At 44.4% G+C, this 22,267-nt stretch overlaps 1 protein-coding gene and 2 pseudogenes across 4 annotated transcripts in view; all 3 read left to right on the top strand.

Annotated features, from left to right (window-relative positions):
• The window catches only part of BRPF3 (bromodomain and PHD finger containing 3), a 344,329-nt gene that overhangs the window by 298,935 nt on the left and 23,127 nt on the right, over positions 1–22,267 (top strand). For 2 of the 4 annotated variants that reach the window (XM_063954945.1, XM_063954947.1), the window contains exon 13: positions 16,898–17,428. In XM_063954945.1, coding sequence (XP_063811015.1) covers positions 16,898–17,084 — 187 coding nt within the window. In that variant the 3' untranslated portion in view covers positions 17,085–17,428. Of the gene's footprint in view, positions 1–16,897; positions 17,429–18,117; positions 18,258–22,267 lie in introns of those variants that run through there. The other 2 variants (XR_010235041.1, XM_063954946.1) reach the window with 2 other exon arrangements.
• LOC135051489 (5S ribosomal RNA) lies at positions 14,253–14,372 on the top strand (annotated as a pseudogene).
• Positions 14,602–14,721, top strand: LOC135051369 (5S ribosomal RNA; annotated as a pseudogene).

Below are 22,267 nucleotides of genomic sequence, written 5' to 3'. Positions count from 1 at the left end.
TTGATTTAAACATGTTTTGGATAGACCTAAGTCTTTCCTTACAAAGAACTAAGGCCCAAATATATTAAGTCTTAAAAAGTGATAAAGTGGAGATGGATAAAGAGTGATAAATTACCAGAAAATAAGCTTCCTAACTGTCATGTCACAGGCTGTGTTTGAAAAAATGACAGTTAGGAGCTAGTTGGCTGGTCATTTATTACTCTTTATCCATCTTCACTTTTAAGGCTTAATACTTTTGGTTAAAGGCTCAAATATGTCATAAGACCGACACCGGAATCCCGACAGACGGGATCCCGACGGCGAGCGCAAGTCCCCTCGCTTGCCAAACTTCGGTCCCGGTGCACTAATTTATTCGGTGCCCTTCTCGGGTTTCCGACCGCTGGGTTTCCCTTGGCTGTCGGGATTCGTATTCTGACCACCGGATCCCGACAGCCGGGAAACTAACTGCTTCCCGAGTAGATGGGCCAAGTGGATCTGATATTCCATCAAATTCTCTGTTTCTGTACCCTTATCTCGGGTGTTGCAAATGTGCTAACCTGTAGCTCCAGGCACTAATTACTCCAGGCGTTAATTACCACGGCTAATTTAATACAGCCCAAAGTGTATTATGCTTTATAAGCTCTCTGTGAGTACCATTTTCTATCAAGTTCATCAAGCTTTCTAAACTATATGCATTGGTCTGATATAACTAAATTTAATTAATGGGTTCTAATTAGTGCCAATTATAAAAGGGAATGCACTATACAGTGTTTTTTTCTGTATAAACAATTGAGCTCCAACTACTGTTTTTGCCCTTAGGTCCTGTGCTGATATTTCATATACAATTTGAAGTTGATGCTTTGATTGGCATCCACTTGAGCTGCAGGCGTCTTCCCCAAAGGAGTATGCCCTGTACTCTGTGCGTTTGTGTGAGAAGTGGTTGTGGGCGAGTATCTCTTCATACTAGTGTGTGTGTTTGCCTGCATGTGCCTAGATTGTGTATTTAATGTGTAGCAATCGGTTCCTTTCAGTGAAGCCCCCACTGCTGTATGACAACCTGTCTGCACTGTTTTACAGTTGTCCAATATTGATTTTTGCATCAGTTTAGAAAAACAACTATGCTGCAGTGTTACCTTTACTACGCAGTCTATATTGGAAACCTGAGAGATGAGGACATGTGAAAAACTACACAGATTTTACGTACCTAGCAAAGTAATTATCATATACATATTTTACAGTTCATGGACTGCAAGTCTTCCGGCTAACATATATGCTGATGTCATAATGTGAATACTTTTATTCTAGTTAAGATTATGAACAGTTTTTAAAAAGTGAAAACGTGACAACAGCATATGTGTTTTAAACTAGTAGTAACATAATTATTGATATGTTCACTGTAAGTAAAGGACACATACAAATGCTTCATATACCTTAATATTGAAACTATTCTCACTTCCACAAACTCGTATTTAAACACTTATTTACTTGGCAAGATAAAAGAAAATTGGATGGTATCATTTCTGGTGTTTGTTAATGACCCATTTTTACAGATGTATCCCGCTTCAGCTTATAACCGCAATGTTTGTGGGAGCTGAATGTAGATGCTGAATGAGATTGATATTGGTAGTGAGTGGGATGTTGGAACTCAGTAGGATGGTTGTGGGCACTGAGTGGGATGGTCGTGCCACATAACTGCTCAGACCTTCAGTTGCATAGACTGCATGTGTGTATTCCAATGAGCACACAAATCTGTGACTTGGCAGCTCTATTATTTTGTGAGTACTAGCAATCTTTAACCACATCAGTTAACCACATGATGTGATGGCATAACATATCTGTATTGTGCAAGGAACAAATCCATGAAGAGGTCAGCCTTAATGGTCAAAATATCATGCCTTTTGTATTTTATTTATTTATTTTACTTCCAGGCACTAAATTAGTGGCCATCTCCCCATATGCTCTCATGCTCAGAAGAGAGTCCCCTTCCCACTGTTCGTTAGGGACAATGGGCTGTATTCAGAGCCGATCGCTACGGCTGCGATCGCTCTCATGGATGTTTTCTTGCAGTCTGTGCATGTGCAGCGGCCTTAGTGCACGTGTGCAGGCTATCATGATGCTACCACATCACGGAAGGATGCGTTCGCTTCATGATTGACAGGCGACGAGTGTCCGGGAGCGGCGGTCAGGGGAGCAGGAAAAGCAGGTGTGTCATGGCCATTTTTGGGACCAGCCGATGACGTCTCCTGCGATAGGAAACATGGCGCCAGACCACCTGCATATGCAGCCTATTTGTGATCCTTGAATACTGGTGTGTATTGGGTTAACTCTGCCACACTTTATTAAATATTGTATTTGTGTGTGCTCATTGTCACATACTGTGCCTGTTACGCTGCTCCATACCATATTGTGTGTGTTTACTACTCGCTGTTAACCATGTCTAACAAAAGTAAGACAAAGCAGGCAGGGGCACCCGCTTTGGTAACATGTAATGCCTGTCACACTGAAGTTTCACCCCAGGATTTATCTCAGGATGGTCTATGCCCGGGCTGCCTAGTGCCTCCAAGCACCTCAGCCCCACCAGTTACTGTACAAGAGCCTTCATTGGCTTCATTTACAACACTGACTATTTACAGTTGCCGACCATATAGCTACCCCACCTGTGGTCTCCCCACCATATGAGTATACCCTGTAAAAGTTCCACAACAAATGCAGCCTCCTAGGACTCCCTCTGTGGGATTTCACCAGCCATATCAGCCTGTTTATCAGGCCATAGCAACCCCACCCATCCACCCCCAGTGGTTGGATTAATTCTCTACATCTGTGCAGAGTCTAGCTGCTTCGTCTGCTGTTTTTCAGAGCATGATACATGGGAAAGGCACACTGCCTACACCTGCTGTGGCTAAACACACTATACCTTCCTCACAATCCACACAACACTCAGATTTGGAGGAATCATCAGTACTTGCTGACATCGTTGAGGTTTCTGATGCAGAATCTCACTCATCAGATGAGGAGGCCCCATCTAAATTTAATGTGGCAGCACTAATCAGAGTGGTCAAATGCTCTCTTCAGCTTGAGGATGCTGAACTGGCCACTACTTCTAAAGATCCGCTACGCAAGAGTCAGAAAGTAGTCCTAGCTGAGATTCCACACTCTGACCACTTCACAGAAGTTAGTACTGAGGCGTGGAAAACAGCTACTAAGAAATTCACGGTACCTAAAAGAGTCAGCTCCTTATACCCATTACCCACAGCAGATTGTGCACAGTGGAAAAACCCACCTATTGTGGATACTCGTGTGACACACTTGCTCAAAAGTTCCATCCTACCTCTCCGTAATGCATCCTCGCCTAAGGACCTGCCAGATAGACAACTGGATGCATGTCTAAGGTCAGTGTACTCCCTTACAGGAGCTATTGCCAGGCCAGCTATGGCCACAGCATGGATAGCTAAGGCCATAGAAACATGGACCGATGACATGGAACGCAGTGTCACATCTGATCTGTCCACAGCTCAGTTATCCTGGTTCTGGTATGAATGGTTGACCATGTTAAGGTCGACATTCATTAGGTCGACCACTATTGGTCGACATAGACATGGACTAATATAGTTGCCACATGAAAATGGTCGACACAGGGCAGGACAACACATGAAAGGGTCGACATGGATTTTTTAACTGTGTTTGGTGTTTTCCGTAACATGACCAGGAACCCCAATTTGTGTACCGCGTCCCCTTGCATGGCTCGTGGCTGTCCAGGTAGAATGGCCAATTCTCTGATTCTGACACATGGGGTCAGTCTATCCCTGGCATGTTGGCTTCACATGCCCAACCTGGACAAAGGCAGACCTTTTTTAATGCCCCACTGGACCCTTCTTACCACGGATGCCAGCCTCTGAGGGTAGGGAGCAGTCATGGACAGGCACTCTCTTCAGGACAGTTTGTCTCCATCGTAAAGGACTCTCCCAATCAATGTACTTGAGCTCCAGGCGGTATACAGGGCTCTTCAAATAGCTCAACACCTTCTTCAAGGTTTGCCAGTACAGGTCCAGTCAGACAACGCCACGACAATGGCTTTCATAAATCAATAGGGCGGCACTCGAAGAGCAGCAGCCATGCCGGAAGTGTCTCGGATTCTCACCTGGTCAGAAATCCATCTTGCAGCCATCTTGGCAATATTCATTCCAGGAGTCCTCAACTGGGAGGTGGACTTTCTCAGTCGCCAAGATGTTCACGCAGGAAAGTGGTCTCTCCATCCCAAAGTCTTTCAGATCCTGGTACCCAAATGGGGTTTGCCAGCTGTGGATCTCCAGACACCACCACAAGGTTCCGATGTACGGGGTCAGGACAAAAGATCTGGAAGTGTCCTTCGAAAACACGTTCACAGTTCCATTGAACTTCCCTTTGGCATATCTCTTCCCTCCGGTGTCTCTCTTTCCCAGAGTACTGCGCAAATTCAAAGAGGAAGGCGGCATGCTTATCCTGGTAGCTCCAGCATGGCGAAGCGACATTGGTTCTCATATCTGAGGGATCTCTCCATAGACGATCCCTTCCCTCTACCTCTTTGGCCAGACCTGCTCTCTCAGGTGCCTTGCCTCCATCTGGATCTGCCGCACCTGTCTTGACAGCATGGCTCTTGATACTTCCCTCTTAAGGAACAAAGGCTTCTCCAGTGCTGTGGTTCAGACTATGCTTTGGGCTCCAGAATGAATTTGATATAGTTTGCTGCGCTGTGAAGAAAAAAGCTGCTCAGGTTGTTAATTGGTGATTGTTGAAATTTTTATTGAACCGAGCGCTTATGTGTGCTAATGTATGGTGTTCTGTAGAAATACTTAGTAAAAATAAAAATAAAAAAATATTTAAAAGAAAAAATAAATAAAAATAAAATAAACTAATAAAGAAAAAAATTTAATATTTAGTGAAAATAAAAATAAAAAATAAAAATAAAACTAAAATTTTAATTAAATGATAAGACAAAATAAGAAAAGGGGGGTGGGGTAAGGGTGAAGTGCAATGTTTACTGCTCCTTTAGGAATAATTTGTAACTTTAGGACACTTGATCAAAAGGGCACAGTCTCTTGGGGTATAACTATCCCTGACTTACCCTATTCTTCTGGTGTAAGCATAACTGGAGGTTCCGGTATTGGTGGCAGCAATTAGGCTGATGGGTAGGCTGGCCTTTCCTGCCTGTTAGGCCGTAGCTGCCTTCCCACGTCCTCCTCCCGCTAGCCGCTGCTCCGTCTGATCCGCCGTGACCGGAAGTTCGGGTCTTTACTTGACTCGTACTACCGGAAGTAAAGACCCGAACTTCCGGTCACGGCGGATCAGATGGAGCAGCGGCTACAGTGCGGCTAGCGGGAGGAGGACGTGGGAAGGCAGCTACGGCCTAACAGGCAGGAAAGGCCAGCCTACCCATCAGCCTAATTGTTGCCACCCATACCGGAACCTCCAGTTATGCTTACACCAGAAGAATAGGATAAGTCAGGGATAGTTATACCCCAAGAGACTGTGCCCTTTTGATCAAGTGTCCTAAAGCTCCAAATTATTCCTAAAGGAGCTGTAAACATTGCACTTCACCCTTACCCCACCCCCTTTTCTTATTTTGTCTTATCATTTAATTTAATTTTTTTCTTTATTAGTTTATTTTATTTTTATTTTTTATTTTAAATATTTTTTTATTTTTATTTTTACTAAGTATTTCTACAGAACATCATACATTAGCACACATAAGCGCTCGGTTCAATAAAAAATAAAAAATAAAATATGCTTTGGGCTCCGTTTTGAACCTTTAGAGTTGGTAGACCTCAAGTGGCAAAGACCCTCTTCTAGCAATTGCCTTAGCATGCAGGGACTCTGACTTAGGACCTTTCATGTTGCTCACCATTCTTAATTTTTCACCAGGTCCGGGCAATCCTTAGAATAAGGAAAGGATACCTACATAAGGTAGTATCTAAGTTTCATATTAATGAGCCCATTGTGGTTCTGGCCTTTCAGGAACCCAGCCTCTCAGAAGAGGAAGCATCGTTAGATGTGGTATGTGCTCTCAGGATATACGTAGACCATAATGGTTAGACCGATTCGTTATTCATCCTTTATGGATTCTACAAGCTGGGCTTGCCAGCCTCTAAACAAACGTTGGCATGTTGGTTCCGCATGACCACAGGCGTATGCACAAGCAGATCTGCCTGTTCCACGTATGTATAGTCTCTACTCACTCTTCTCGCTCTGTGGGTCTTACTTGGGCAGTCCGCTGCGATTCATCTGCTGAACAACTACTGCCCATATGTTTCTTAGGTTCTATGCCTTTGATACGTTTGCCTCTCAGGATGCAACCTTTGGCCACAATGTCCTCCTTTCAGCTTAGGGGCGTTCCCTCCCTATTACAATTGCTTTGAGACTTCCCAAGGTTAAGAATTAACCCTGTGAAAACCATGGACCCTTATGAAGAAAAGGAGAGTTATGGTAACATTTACCTTTGTTAACTTTCTTTCTTCAAGGTCCATGGGATCCACAGGGCGCCCACCCTGACGCACCTAGCTTCAATGGGTTACTCTTATGGTCCCCAGTGTACCATCCTTCCTTCTCTCTCTTCTCTCCAGCTCCTGCTTTGGGCTTGTTACTAAAACTGAGTTGCTTGATCATGTGGGCATGATATGAAGGGGGAAGTAGCCCATTGCATCCTGGGAGGCTCGGTGACAGTCCTGGTCTCCATCAGCCATCATACCCAAGGTTAAGAATTAACTCTGTGGATCTCATGGACCTCAAAGAAAGAGAGTTAAAAGTATGTTTTACCATAACTCTCCTATTGTGTCTCTCTGTTTTGCCTCTGTTTTTGGCATGTTTTATATATCTTGAGTATTTTTTGTTTGGATCTGTCCTGTGAGCTTTATTAATTATAAACGGAGTCCTAGAGGATGGGAAGGCAGTTCACTCTACAACCCAAGGTATACATACCAGTGTCCCACAGATGGATTCAGGTGAATAGTTCTAATGTTGAGTACAAAAAAATATATTTTTTTCAGTTGCACAAATCTCAAGATGCTTCTAGCTCTTAAACATTAGCAAAAGGCATGTCCGATATACCAGTATGTAAATTTCCATACCTTTATTAGAGATGTAGTTTGACAGTGTTAGTACTAAATATCAAGTGGCATTACTCTGTTTTTACATATTATTGTAATTAACGGTTATATGCACAAAAGCAGATAATGTCTCATCATTGTCAAAGTGTTATTAACAAATGTGAAACTTGATTGTTGTAAAATGTAATTAAATATAAATTAATACAAGCATATGTTGTTTTTCCCATTACCAAACTAATAGAAATCTTGTCTACAGTAGTTCAAATGTAAATGTCAAGTAGAAAATTAAATAGATGTTCATGGAGGAGCCATGATGGAAATAATTGCTGCAGCGGTCAATAAGCAATCAGCCAATCAAAAGCTGCTATCATTGTGTAGTTCTGGACATGCAAGATATACTGTAGGCTTCCAAAAAAAAGTATTTGCCGATGTAGCCACGTCTAATTGTCTCAATTACCTAAATATGATTACACTTGTCATCCCTCGTTCTACCGCTCAAGGCATAGGAGTTAGCATAGGGATGAATGTACATATATGTACACATTTTTACTGTGTGTGCACTTTACAAATTTGTATCTTACATAAAGTGTTTCGTACATAAATAGACTAAAAGTGCATACACACGGTGCAATGTAACCTTGCGATTTTGACTATATAGTCAAAATCGTAAGTAAAGTTAGTGCAAATCGCACTGTGTGTGTACACAGCTTGCGATACCGATGAGCACTCTTGTGGGGTCGGTATCACAAGAAAAGATAGACTCTGCAGGCAAGTCAATCTTTACTATGTTGTGTACTATCTAGGACACAGTATAGTCAAAATTGGCACTTAGTCAAAATTTCAAGTAAAGATAGTCAAAATCGGTTGTTCAGGGGAAAATAGCAAATTCAAAATCGGATATAGTCAATATCTCACCGTGTGTATGCACCTTAAGACTAAATGAGCCCCATTCTGTTACTAGTTATTTGCTGTTATTGCTGTTTGTTACCTACTTAAGTGCCGATTTCTCTTAAAGGCCATACACACTAGACTATTTTTTTGATCAATATGGCCAATACAGACGATTGTGAACGATATATCGTTCACATCGTGTAGTGTGTATGGTCCTGCAATCAACGATGCGTGCACCCGCGCTCGTTGATTGCTGGTTGGCGGTCGGAGGTGCTGCCTGCTCAATGTGAGCAATGTCACTTGTGACATCGCTCATTGCAGCTCCGTACACACATGCCGTGATGAGCGATGTCCACAATGTGACATTGCTCACCTCCCCGGCAGCGGCTCCCTCCCCTCCAGCGGCTCTCCTCCCTGCCAGTGGCTTCATATCTGAGGCCGCTGACCGCTCAGCGCATCTCCCCTCCAGAGGCTCCCTCCCCGTCAGCGGCTTCATTGTAGCTGAGCCGCTGATGGGAGTCAGCGTCTCCATCCACCGCCCCAGCAATGTACCCACTGCCCCACCAATTATTTCTCTGACGTCCTAGTGGATGCTGGGAACTCCGTAAGGACCATGGGGAATAGCGGGCTCCGAAGGAGACTGGGCACTCTAAGAAAGAATTAGGACTACCTGGTGTGCACTGGCTCCTCCCTCTATGCCCCTCCTCCAGACCTCAGTTAGAATCTGTGCCCGGCTCGAGCTGGATGCACACTAGGGGCTCTCCTGAGCTTCTAGAAAAGAAAGTATATTTAGGTTTTTTATTTTCAGTGAGATCTGCTGGCAACAGACTCACTGCTACGAGGGACTTAGGGGAGAGAAGCGAACCTACCTGCTTGCAGCTAGCTTGGGCTTCTAGGCTACTGGACACCTCTAGGGATCGAACACAGGCCAGCCTCGGTCGTCCGGTCCCGGAGCCGCGCCGCCGTCCCCCTTGCAGAGCCAGAAGCAAGAAGAACGTCCAGGAAATCGGCGGCTGAAGACTCCGGTCTTCATTAAGGTAGCGCACAGCACTGCAGCTGTGCGCCATTGCTCCCCATGCACACCTTACACTCCGGTCACTGATGGGTGCAGGGTGCTGGGGGGGGGCGCCCTGGGCTGCAATAAGATTACCTTACATTGGCAAAAAAATACACATAATATAGTCATTAAGACTATATATGTGTAGAATCCCCTGCCATATATCCATAAAAAAAGCGGGAGAAGTCCGCCGTGAATGGGGCGGGGCTATCTCCCTCAGCACACTGGCGCCATTTCCTCTCACAGCTCCGCTGGAAGGACGCTCCCCAGGCTCTCCCCTGCAGTTTCCAGGCTCAATAGGGTAAAAAAGAGAGGGGGGGCACTAAATTTAGGCGCAAATACTATATATATATATAGCTGCTATAGGGTAAAATCACTCATTATAGTGTACATCCCTGTGATTTATAGCGCTGTGGTGTGTGCTGGCATACTCTCTCTCTGTCTCCCCAAAGGACTTTGTGGGGTCCTGTCCTCAGTCAGAGCATTCCCTGTGTGTGTGCGGAGTGTCGGTACGGCTGTGTCGACATGTTTGATGAGGAGGCTTATGTGGAGGCGGAGCAGGTGCCGATAAATGTGATGTCACCCCCTGCGGGGTCGACACCTGTGTGGATGGATATGTGTAAGGAATTACGTGACAGTGTCAACTCCTTACATAAGAGGTTTGATGACATAGCAGATGTGGGACAGCCGGCTTCTCAGTCCGTGCCAGCCCAGGCGTCTCAAAAGCCATCAGGGGCTCAAAAACGCCTGGGCTGATACAGATGTCGACACGGATACTGACTCCAGTGTCGACGACGATGAGACCAGTGTACATTCCAATAGGGCCATCCGTTACATGATTACGGCAATGAAAAATGTGTTGCACATTTCTGACATTAACCCTGGTACCACAAAAAAGGGTATTATGTTTGGAGAGAAAAAGCAACCTGTGGTTTTTCCCCCTTCTGAAGAGTTAAATGAAGTGTGTGATGAAGCGTGGGTTTCCCCCAATAAGAAACTGGTAATTTCCAAAAAGTTACTAAGGGCGTACCCTTTCCCGCCAGAGGATAGGATACGTTGGGAGACATCCCCTAGGGTGGATAAAGCGCTCACACGCTTGTCAAAGAAGGTGGCACTACCGTCTCCGGATACGGCCGCCCTAAAGGAGCCTGCGGATAGAAAGCAGGAGGCTATCCTGAAGTCTGTATATACACACTCAGGTATTATACTGAGACCGGCTATTGCTTCAGCATGGATGTGCAGTGCTGCAGCTGCGTGGTCAGATTCCCTGTCTGATAACATTGATACCCTTGACAGGGACACTATATTGCTAACTGTAGAGCATATTAAAGACGTAGTCTTATACATGAGAGATGCACAGAGGGATATTTGCCAACTGGCATCTAGAATAAATGCAATGTCCATTTCTGCCAGGAGAGTTTTATGGACTCGGCAGTGGACAGGTGATGCGGATTCTAAAAGGCACATGGAGGTTTTGCCTTACAAGGGTGAGGAATTGTTTGGGGATGGTCTCTCGGACCTCGTTTCCACAGCGACGGCTGGGAAGTCGACATTTTTACCCCATGTTCCCTCACAGCCAAAGAAAGCACCGTATTATCAGGTACAGTCCTTTCGGGCCCCAGAAAGGCAAGCGGGTTAAAGGCGCGTCCTTTCTGCCCAGAGGCAGAGGTAGGGGGAAAAAGCTGCACCAAACAGCAAGTTCCCAGGAACAAAAGTCCTCTCCCGCTTCCTCTAAGTCCACCGCATGACGCTGGGGCTCCACAGGTGGAGCCAGGTGCGGTGGGGGCCCGTCTCCGGAACTTCAGCGATCAGTGGGTTCGCTCACGGGTGGATCCCTGGATTCTACAAGTGGTATCTCAGGGGTACAAGCTGGAATTCGAGACGTCTCCCCCTCGCCGTTTCCTCAAATCAGCCTTGCCAACTACTCCCCCAGACAGGGAGGCGGTGCTGGAGGCGATTCACAAGCTGTACTCCCAGCAGGTGATAACCAAAGTACCCCTCCTTCAACAGGGACGGGGTTACTATTCCACAATGTTTGTGGCACCGAAACCGGACGGTTCGGTGAGACCCATTTTAAATTTGAAATCCTTGAACACTTATATAAGAAGGTTCAAGTTCAAAATGGAATCGCTCAGGGCGGTTATTGCAAGCCTGGACGAAGGGGATTACATGGTATTTACCCTCCTCACCAGGAGTACCTCAGATTTGTGGTACAGGACTGTCATTACCAATTCCAGACGTTGCCGTTTGGTCTGTCCACGGCACCGAGGGTATTTACCAAGGTAATGGCCGAAATGATGATACTCCTTCGAAAAAAGGGAGTTATAATTATCCCGTACTTGGACGATCTCCTTATAAAGGCGAGGTCCAGGGAACAGTTGTTGATCGGAGTAGCACTAGCTCGGGAAGTGCTACAACAGCACGGCTGGATCCTGAATATTACAAAGTCGCAGCTGGTTCCTACAACACGTCTACTGTTCCTGGGGATGGTTCTGGACACAGAACAGAAAAAGGTGTTTCTCCCAGAGGAGAAGGCCAAGGAATTGTCATCTCTAGTCAGAGACCTCCTAAAACCAAAACAGGTGTCGGTGCACCACTGCACGCGAGTCCCGGGAAAGATGGTAGCTTCTTACGAAGCAATTCCATTCGGAAGGTTCCATGCAAGGATCTTTCAGTGGGATCTGTTGGACAAGTGGTCCGGATCGCATCTTCAGATGCATCGGCTGATAACCCTGTCTCCAAGGACCAGGGTGTCGCTGTTGTGGTGGCTGCAGAGTGCTCATCTTCTAGAGGGCCGCAGATTCGGCATACAGGACTGGGTCCTGGTGACCACGGATGCCAGCCTTCGAGGTTGGGGGGCAGTCACACAGGGAAGAAACTTCCAAGGACTATGGACGAGTCAGGAGACTTCCCTACACATAAATATTCTGGAACTAAGGGCCATTTACAATGCCCTAAGTCAGGCAAGACCCCTGCTTCAACACCAGCCGGTGCTGATCCAGTCAGACAACATCACGACGGTCGCCCATGTAAACCGTCAGGGCGGCACAAGAAGCAGGATGGCGATGGCAGAAGCCACAAGGATTCTCCGATGGGCGGAAAATCATGTGTTAGCACTGTCAGCAGTGTTCATTCCGGGAGTGGACAACTGGGAAGCAGACTTCCTCAGCAGGCACGACCTCCACCCGGGAGAGTGGGGACTTCATCCAGAAGTCTTCCAAATGATTGTACACCGTTGGGAAAGGCCACAGGTGGACATGATGGCGTCCCGCCTCAACAAAAAGCTAAAAAGATATTGCGCCAGGTCAAGGAACCCTCAGGCGATAGCTGTGGACGCTCTAGTGACACCGTGGGTGTACCAGTCAGTTTATGTGTTCCCTCCTCTGCCTCTCATACCCAAGGTACTGAGAATAATAAGAAGGAGAGGAGTAAGAACTATACTTGTGGTTCCGGATTGGCCAAGAAGAGCTTGGTACCCAGAACTTCAAGAAATTATCTCAGAGGACCCATGGCCTCTGCCGCTCAGACAGGACCTGCTGCAGCAGGGGCCCTGTCTGTTCCAAGACTTACCGCGGCTGCGTTTGACGGCATGGCGGTTGAACACCGGATCCTAAAAGAAAAGGGCATTCCGGAGGAAGTCATTCCTACGCTGATTAAAGCTAGGAAAGATGTGACCGTAAGACATTATCACCGCATATGGCGAAAATATGTTGCTTGGTGTGAGGCCAGGAAGGCCCCAACGGAGGAATTTCAGCTCGGTCGATTTCTGCACTTCCTACAGTCAGGAGTGACTATGGGCCTAAAATTGGGTTCCATTAAGGTCCAGATCTCAGCTCTGTCGATTTTCTTCCAAAAAGAACTGGCTTCACTGCCTGAAGTTCAGACTTTTGTTAAAGGAGTGCTGCATATTCAGCCCCCTTTTGTGCCTCCAGTGGCACCGTGTGATCTCAACGTGGTGTTGGATTTCCTAAAGTCGCGTTGGTTTGAGCAACTTAAAACCGTGGAGCTAAAATACCTCACGTGGAAAGTGGTCATGCTGTTGGCCTTGGCGTCGGACAGGCGTGTATCAGAATTGGCGGCTTTGTCTGGTAAAAGCCCTTATCTGATTTTTCATATGGATAGGGCGGAATTGAGGACTCGTTCCCAATTCCTTCCTAAGGTGGTTTCAGCTTTTCATGTGAACCAACCTATTGTGGTGCCTGCGGCTACTCGGGTCTTGGAGGATTCCAAGTTACTGGACGTAGTCAGGGCCCTGAAAATATATGTTTCCAGGACGGCTGGAGTCCGGAAAACTGACTCGCTATTTATCCTGACAGAAAAACAAAAAACAAAGAAGTGTTGGAAAGTAGACTCTTTTTTGGGAGCACTCTAATTCAGAGGGTGGAAATATGATTTATCAATACTGGTAAAATCATTTTTATTAGGTTATTCATTAAAAATTTTTTGAGTATCTGCGTGAAAAATTATAAGCTTAGCGAAAATATAGAACACATTACACATTGGTTATAAACACTATTTGCAAGCTGATATCATTTCTATAGGTATCACTGACTGTTTTTTCTTTGGAAATTCAATTATGGCTAATCTCAGCAAATGCTCTGAAGTTTGAACTTATTAGGCTCAAGCAATACCCACATGGCTACAAACATTAACAGCAAGCTGATATCAATTTTATAGGAAGCACTGAATGTGTTTTTTCTGTTGAAATTCAACAATGGCAAATCTCAGCAAATGCTCTTAATTTTGAATTTAATAGGCTCAAGCAAATCAACATATGTGCAAATCATCTACAAGCACCTTTTTCTAGCCTGCTTTCTCACAATATATGCAGGTATTTATTAGAGGTTACAAGCATCAGGCACCTCTAATCTATTGTCTTGTTTAGTGCTTAAGGGTGTACTATAAATTGACTATTTAGAAAATTTATTTCTGTGCAGCATAATTCTATCCTGCACTTATATGGTTACTAATCTTTGTCCGGCCGTTCTGGTGCTCTTTGGGTATTTTCAGGAGTGATAGGCAAGTCCTAATTGTGGACATTGTGTGGTGTTCAGGAATTTTACCCACATAACAGGCCCTCACTCATGAGTATATTGTTTTTCGTGGTTGATATGTTACAAGGTGATTAAGCCAGGTGGCTACATATTACCTTACTTAATCCTTTATTGTACCACATGTATATATAATTTGCTACCCTTGGCAATCACTACTTATAAATTTGGATGATTCAGGAGGGTGAGTACAATATTTGCGGTCATACCTCACTGGAAATGCCCAATCTCTTCTGACCTTGGAAGCTAAGCAGTGAAAGGCCGGGTTAGTAAAAGGATGGGTGACCACTTTTGAACACCCAGGTACTGCAACAAATTGACTCCCCTATAGTGTCATCCACACCCAAAATATTGGGCATTTGGAATCTTAAAAAATCGGTTCGCATCAGTGAAAAGGCAAGCCTAAATTGTGGATACTTGGTAACTTTTCCGTTACAAAATAGGCTGTTAAATATGTCTATATCATAATTGTGACTGCCTAGCTAGAGGGTAATCCAACCAAGTGGCTGCACGCATTTTGGTGATCCTAAAGGGAGAGTACAGTATTTGCGGTCATACATCACTGGAGATGCCCAATCTCTTCTGACCTTGGAAGCTAAGCAGTGAAAGGCCGGGTTAGTACTAGGATGGGAGACCACCTCTGAACACCCTGGTACTGCAAGAAATTGACTCCCCTATACAGTGTCACCCATCTATACATATATACTATTGGGTACCTGACTTTCGTATGACCTATGATTTAATTCTCAGCATTTATTGTAATCCATGATGGATACTTGCTGAACAAATGATGGTCATATATCACATGAGTTCGAATGTGTAATGATTAATGAACTTTGTAACCACAGCCATTAATTTCCGGCAGTTGATACATTGTGATATGGATATCACGTACCATGTGTAATGTGTTCTATATTTTCGCTAAGCTTATAATTTTTCACGCAGATACTCCAAAAAATTTTAATGAATAACCTAATAAAAATGATTTTACCAGTATTGATAAATCATATTTCCACCCTCTGAATTAGAGTGCTCCCAAAAAAGAGTCTACTTTCCAACACTTCTTTGTTTTGGTTTTTTCTGTCTGCTTAAAATTGACTCTTGGGAGCACCACTGAAAGCAACGATTAATTGGGACTAGGATTAACTATCCATACCCCTTGTTGCTATATCTAGAAGCAATTCGGGATAATTCATTTTATTCAGAGGCTACTGATCATTATAATTAAAGACTTGTGCGGTTCCCAAAACATCCTTCTCTCTAATCGCTATTTATCCTGTATGCACCCAACAAGCTGGGTGCTCCTGCTTCTAAGCAGACTATTGCTCGCTGGATCTGTAGCACGATTCAACTTGCACATTCTGCGGCTGGACTGACGCATCCTAAATCTGTAAAAGCCCATTCCACGAGGAAAGTGGGCTCTTCTTGGGCGGCTGCCCGAGGGGTCTCGGCTTTACAACTTTGCCGAGCTGCTACTTGGTCGGGTTCAAGCACGTTTGCAAAATTCTACAAGTTTGATACCATGGCTGAGGAGGACCTTGAGTTTGCTCATTCGGTGCTGCAGAGTCATCCGCACTCTCCCGCCCGTTTGGGAGCTTTGGTATAATCCCCATGGTCCTTACGGAGTTCCCAGCATCAACTAGGACGTCAGAGAAAATAAGAATTTACTCACCGGTAATTCTATTTCTCGTAGTCCGTAGTGGATGCTGGGCGCCCATCCCAAGTTCGGATTGTCTGCAATACTTGTATATAGTTATTGCCTAACTAAAGGGTTATTGTTATGAGCCATCTGTTCGTGAGGCTCAGTTGTTGTTCATACTGTTAACTGGATATAGTATCACGAGTTGTACGGTGTGATTGGTGTGGCTGGTATGAGTCTTACCCGGGATTCCAAATCCCTTCCTTATTGTGTCAGCTCTTCCGGGCACAGTTTCCTTAACTGAGGTCTGGAGGAGGGGCATAGAGGGAGGAGCCAGTGCACACCAGGTAGTCCTAATTCTTTCTTAGAGTGCCCAGTCTCCTTCGGAGCCCGCTATTCCCCATGGTCCTTACGGAGTTCCCAGCATCCACTACGGACTATGAGAAATAGAATTACCGGTGAGTAAATTCTTATTATTTCCACTGTGCCACCAACGTACTTAAAAATTAATTATAATGGGTTCTAAATATTCTATATATATAAAAGGCAGGTCCGGCTCTCCCTGTAATAAATAATGCTGCACCGGGTGCCCACACATAAGAGGATGTATGTAGATAGGCAGGTGTGGCACTCTTGGCGTCTGAAAAACGTAAATGGAGACATGCATGTCTCCATTTAAGTTTCTCAGACGCCAGGAGTGCCACACCTGCCTATCTATAATTGGTGGGGCAGTGAGTGATAAAAAACTTAATTGGTTCCCCCTTCTACAGCTCTGCCCACACACCCAGAAATGCCTCCCCAATATTAAAATATGTAAATAAGGTGCCAATTCCAAAGATATCTTTCGTCTTTCAAATTGTTTGAAAAATTGCTTAGTGTGTACACTCAATTTCGTTTGTCAGGACTCCTGAAAGTTCAAGGGAAATTGGTCATCTTTCAAATTGTTTATCTTTCACATTGGTCATGTCTTCTAGTGTGTAGGGCCCTTAAATTGCTTCTGTATTTAAGATTTTTTACAGTTGGATCCTTTTTCACATGTGATTGTGTTTGTTTTTTTGTTGTTCATTTTGAAGAAGTTGCTATGGTTTTTATTCTGTTATCTTTTCATTTTCTTCAGACATAGGAAGTTCTCAATTTTTTATTTTATTTATCAATAGTTTCATAATTTATTACTTTAATTTTATACAACTTTACCTTTTAGGCAATGGCTTCCCAGTGACAAGGTTTTACCTTTGGGTGCTGATGATACAGTAGACAAGCTGAAAATGTTAGAGGGTCGAAAAACAAGCATCCGCAAGTCAGTTCAGGTGGCCTATGACCGCGCCATGAGCCACTTGAGCCGTGTACGAGGCTGCCACCCATTCATCACATCAAACTACTTATACTAATTGTTCCTGTTCCATAATGGAAGGTATTGGTGCACTTTTCAGTAAAGGAGCTTATATTGTACTGTTAATTTAGAACTTTTAATGAAAACTGAAAATTGAGATAGTTGTGCCAAAATGAACTGCAGCATGTTGTATCAAACCTTATTCCCATTTCTTAAGAAAGGAGTAAATTTAACATAGGTTGCATCACTGTTTATTTCTTTATTGTTTTTATTTTTTTTAACTGTGTGCAGAATTCCAAATTGACCAGTACATAAATAGCTTACCCTCAATTAGCTTGTAAAAAGAAAATAATTATTACCTTTTCCCTTAAGCCAAGTAAATATGTTATTTTAAATTTAGAATTGTTGTGTCTTGAAGTGCTGGCTGGCTCCAATACATATTAAATTAAAATAGTTAATCAGTTTAAAATTTTGATCTATTACATTTTTTTGTTTTCGAAATGTGTTTTTTTTTTCTTCACCCCGCCCCCCAGCCTTTCACTGTGTAGAATTAAACATGTTTACTGAATCAGTTTTGTTCTCTCACATTTTTGTTAGGTGTAGGATTAACCCACTATATTTTCTAATCCTAAATAATCTGAGGAGATGTAACCATTTTTTGAGGAAACCTATCGAATTCCATGTACACATACAGGAATTGTGTTAAAACCACGAGAAAAGCAGAAAACATGACCAATTTCCCAGCAAAAAAAGCAATTCAGGAGTGAAAAATTAGAAAATAGGTACAATGTGCAACCTGGGTTTCATTCAGTGCATAGAAAGAGGATGGTTTAACTGGTTTTACCCTTGTTATTGTCTGCAACCCATCATGTATTTTTGCTACACAGAGTATAGCTCAGGATTTTAGAGGTTCTAAGCCCCATTTAGAAGGATGAATCATGATAAAATGTTCTTCCACATGATCTGCTATCAACAAGTTTCTTGGAAGAAAAAAATAGTTTGTTAGTTGCCCCCCCCCCCCTCCTTTATTTTCTGATTTAATGTAAATTATATTTTTGTCTCATTACATTTTCTTTTTATTACAACACTAGTTATCAGCCCATCAAACTGACGAATCTGTAATGTCAGCACCGGCCTCTGTGTGCGTCCGAACAGAGCAACACTTGAATTGCTCCGTCGAACGCCATGTAGCGGCTGCCGATGAGCAAAACACTTGAATTCCCTCAGAGAGGTAAGGAGCAGCGTTAGCCTTTTATTATGTAGGATTAGCTACGTTTTGCATAAGCCAAATAAATGTGAGTATCTCGCTAGTGAGAGATGCTTGCATAACTTATATTGTAACAGAATAAGCTAAAAAAAAAACTCTGCACCAGTATATAATATCAATCAGTTTATGGTTGAACCCTGTATTACTTTTATAAGAGAGAGAAAAAGGATTGTCTTATATTGGCGCTCATTTAAAACATAACTTTTAATGCATCTGAATAATAAAAGTACTGACGAGCCAGGAGAATATTTCTAAAACTATAAACACAAATGGTGTAAAAAATGTGCTTTAAGGAAAGAAATGTGTTTTAAAACAAATTGTTCTACTGTGTCCTATGCTTTGCCAAAAATTGTATCAAATGTGTTTATTGCACTAGTTATACTGTTATTTAGGCCATACTAAACATTTGGGATCATGCTGGGGGTATGCAATTTGCTGCGATAATGCAATCCGCGATCGCGACGAAGGGTATAGCACCTATCTGCCGAAATATCAGCTTATCGCAGCCTACGCGTTCCCGTTTATCGCAATCCTATTCCAATATGATGATGATGATGGGATTCACGCCATAATTCTAGCTGGCAAAACCAGAGCTAAGTATAGGAGAAAACTGGGAAATCTTCCTGTGCCCCCAAGAAAGCCAAACCAATATAGGAAAACATTATAGAAGTCTATTAATGGCCATAATAAAACTATTTGGTGTAATTAAATTGGGTCAAATGGCTCTTATATGAATTTTTTTTTTAAATGTGAAAATGTATTTTTTTTTTTTAGAAAAATAAGTGCTCTCATTACATTTGGGGTACATAAAAATGGGTATAAGTGTATATTTGGGTAATTTTAGGGGACTTTAAAAAAATGGAAATGCGCCGATTACTGCCACTTGCAAGTCTAAAAACAATTATCCCACTCATAAAGCATTGCAATATACCTGCCCCATACCTTGTACACCAATTTCCATCATTTTTTGACTCCAAAATGACATTTACATTTAATTAAATTGACATTTAATTATTGGCCAGTTAAAAATAATTAAAATCATCTAAGGGGGTATGCAATTAGGCCCGCTTTTGTTTCCGCCTCTGTGAAATAACTGGACTTTCTCTAACGTCCTAAGTGGATGCTGGGGACTCCGTAAGGACCATGGGGAATAGCGGCTCCGCAGGAGACTGGGCACAAAAGTAAAGCTTTAGAACTACCTGGTGTGCACTGGCTCCTCCCCCTATGACCCTCCTCCAAGCCTCAGTTAGATTTTTGCGCCCGAACGAGAAGGGTGCACACTAGGTGGCTCTCCTGAGCTGCTTAGTGAAAAGTTTAGTTTTAGGTTTTTTATTTTCAGTGAGACCTGCTGGCAACAGGCTCACTGCATCGAGGGACTAAGGGGAGAAGAAGCGAACTCACCTGCGTGCAGAGTGGATTGGGCTTCTTAGGCTACTGGACATTAGCTCCAGAGGGACGATCACAGGCCCAGCCATGGATGGGTCCCAGAGCCGCGCCGCCGGCCCCCTTACAGAGCCAGAAGACAGAAGAGGTCCGGAAAATCGGCGGCAGAAGACGTCCTGTCTTCAACAAGGTAGCGCACAGCACTGCAGCTGTGCGCCATTGCTCTCAGCACACTTCACACTCCGGTCACTGAGGGTGCAGGGCGCTGGGGGGGGGCGCCCTGAGACGCAATAAAAACACCTCGGATGGCAAAAAATGCATCACATATAGCTCCTGGGCTATATGGATGCATTTAACCCCTGCCAGAATACATAGAAAAACGGGAGATAAGGCCGCCGATAAGGGGGCGGAGCCTATCTCCTCAGCACACTGGCGCCATTTTCCCTCACAGCTCCGTTGGAGGGAAGCTCCCTGGCTCTCCCCTGCAGTCACTACACTACAGAAAGGGTTAAAAAAGAGAGGGGGGGCACTAATTACGCGCAGTATTAAAGATACAGCAGCTATAAGGGGAAAAACACTTATATAAGGTTATCCCTGTATATATATAGCGCTCTGGTGTGTGCTGGCAAACTCTCCCTCTGTCTCCCCAAAGGGCTAGTGGGGTCCTGTCCTCTATCAGAGCATTCCCTGTGTGTGTGCTGTATGTCGGTACGTTTGTGTCGACATGTATGAGGAGAAAAATGATGTGGAGACGGAGCAGATTGCCTGTAATAGTGATGTCACCCCCTAGGGGGTCGACACCTGAGTGGATGAACTGTTGGAAGGAATTACGTGACAGTGTCAGCTCTGTATAAAAGACAGTGGTTGACATGAGACAGCCGGCTACTCAGCTTGTGCCTGTCCAGACGTCTCATAGGCCGTCAGGGGCTCTAAAGCGCCCGTTACCTCAGATGGCAGATATAGACGCCGACACGGATACTGACTCCAGTGTCGACGGTGAAGAGACAAATGTGACTTCCAGTAGGGCCACACGTTACATGATGGAGGCAATGAAAAATGTTTTACACATTTCTGATAATACGAGTACCACCAAAAAGGGGTATTATGTTCGGTGAGGAAAAACTACCTGTAGTTTTCCTGAATCTGAGAAATTAAATGAGGTGTGTGATGATGCGTGGGTTTCCCCCGATAACAACTGATAATTTCTAAAATGTTATTGGCATTATATCCTTTCCCGCCAGAGGTTAGGGTGCGTTGGGAAACACCCCCTAGGGTGGATAAAGCGCTCACACGCTTGTAAGGGCTCTACCCTCTCCTGAGATGGCCGCCCTTAAGGATCCTGCTGATAGAAAGCAGGAGGGTATCCTAAAATGTATTTACACACATACTGGTGTTATACTGCGACCAGCAATCGCCTCAGCCTGGATGTGCAGTGCTGGGTTGGCGTGGTCGGATTCCCTGACTGAAAATATTGATACCCTAGATAGGGACAGTATATTTTTGCCTATAGAGCATTTAAAAGATGCATTTCTATATATGCGTGATGCACAGCGGAATATTTGCCGACTGGCATCAAGTCTAAGTGCGTTGTCCATTTCTACCAGTAGAGGGTTATGGACACGACAGTGGTCAGGTGATGCGGATTTCAAACGGCATTTGGAAGTATTGCCTTATTAAGGGGAGGAGTTATTTGGGGTCGGTCTTTCAGACCTGGTGGCCACGGCAACAGCTGGGAAATCCACGTTTGTACCCCAGGTCGCCTCTCAACATGAGAAGACGCCGTATTATCAGGCGCAGTCTTTTCGTGGACAAGCGGGCAAAAAGGTTCCTCATTTCTGCCCCGTGACAGAGGGAGAGGAAAAAGGCTGCAGAAATCAGCCAGTTCCCAGGAACAGAAACCCTCTCCCGCCTCTGCCAAGCCCTCAGCATGACGCTGGGGCTTTACAAGCAGAATCAGGCACGGTGGGGGGCCCGTCTCAATGAATTTCAGCGCGCAGTGGACTCACTCGCAAGTAGACCCCTGGATCCTTCAGGTGATATCTCAGGGGTACAAATTGGAATTCGAGACGTCTCCCCCTCGCCGTTTCCTAAAGTCGGCTTTACCGATGTCTCCTTCTGACAGGGAGACAGGTTTGGAAGCCATTCACAAGCTGTATTCCCAGCAGGTGATAATCAAGGTACCCCTCCTGCAACAGGGAACGGGGTATTATTCCACACTGTTGTGGTACCGAAGCCGGACGGCTCGGTGAGACCGATTCTAAATCTAAAATCTTTGAACACTTACATACAGAGGTTCAAATTCAAGATTGAGTCACTCAGAGCAGTGATTGCGAACCTGGAAGAAGGGGACTACATGATGTCTCGGGACATCAAGGATGCTTACCTTCATGTCCAAATTTACCCTTCTCACCAAGGGTACCTCAGGTTTATGGTACAGAACTGTCACTATCAGTTCAGACGCTGCCGTATGGATGGTCCACGGCACCCCGTGTCTTTACCAAGGTAATGGCCGAAATGATGATATTCCTTCGAAGGAAGGGAATTTTAGTTATCCCTTACTTGGACGATTCCCTGATAAGGGTAAGATCCAG

The sequence above is a fragment of the Pseudophryne corroboree genome, chromosome 2 (assembly GCF_028390025.1).
Source record: "Pseudophryne corroboree isolate aPseCor3 chromosome 2, aPseCor3.hap2, whole genome shotgun sequence".
Lineage (NCBI taxonomy): Eukaryota > Metazoa > Chordata > Amphibia > Anura > Myobatrachidae > Pseudophryne > Pseudophryne corroboree.
Note: the sequence above shows the minus strand (reverse complement) of the source record. Positions and strands in the feature narration are given on the sequence as shown.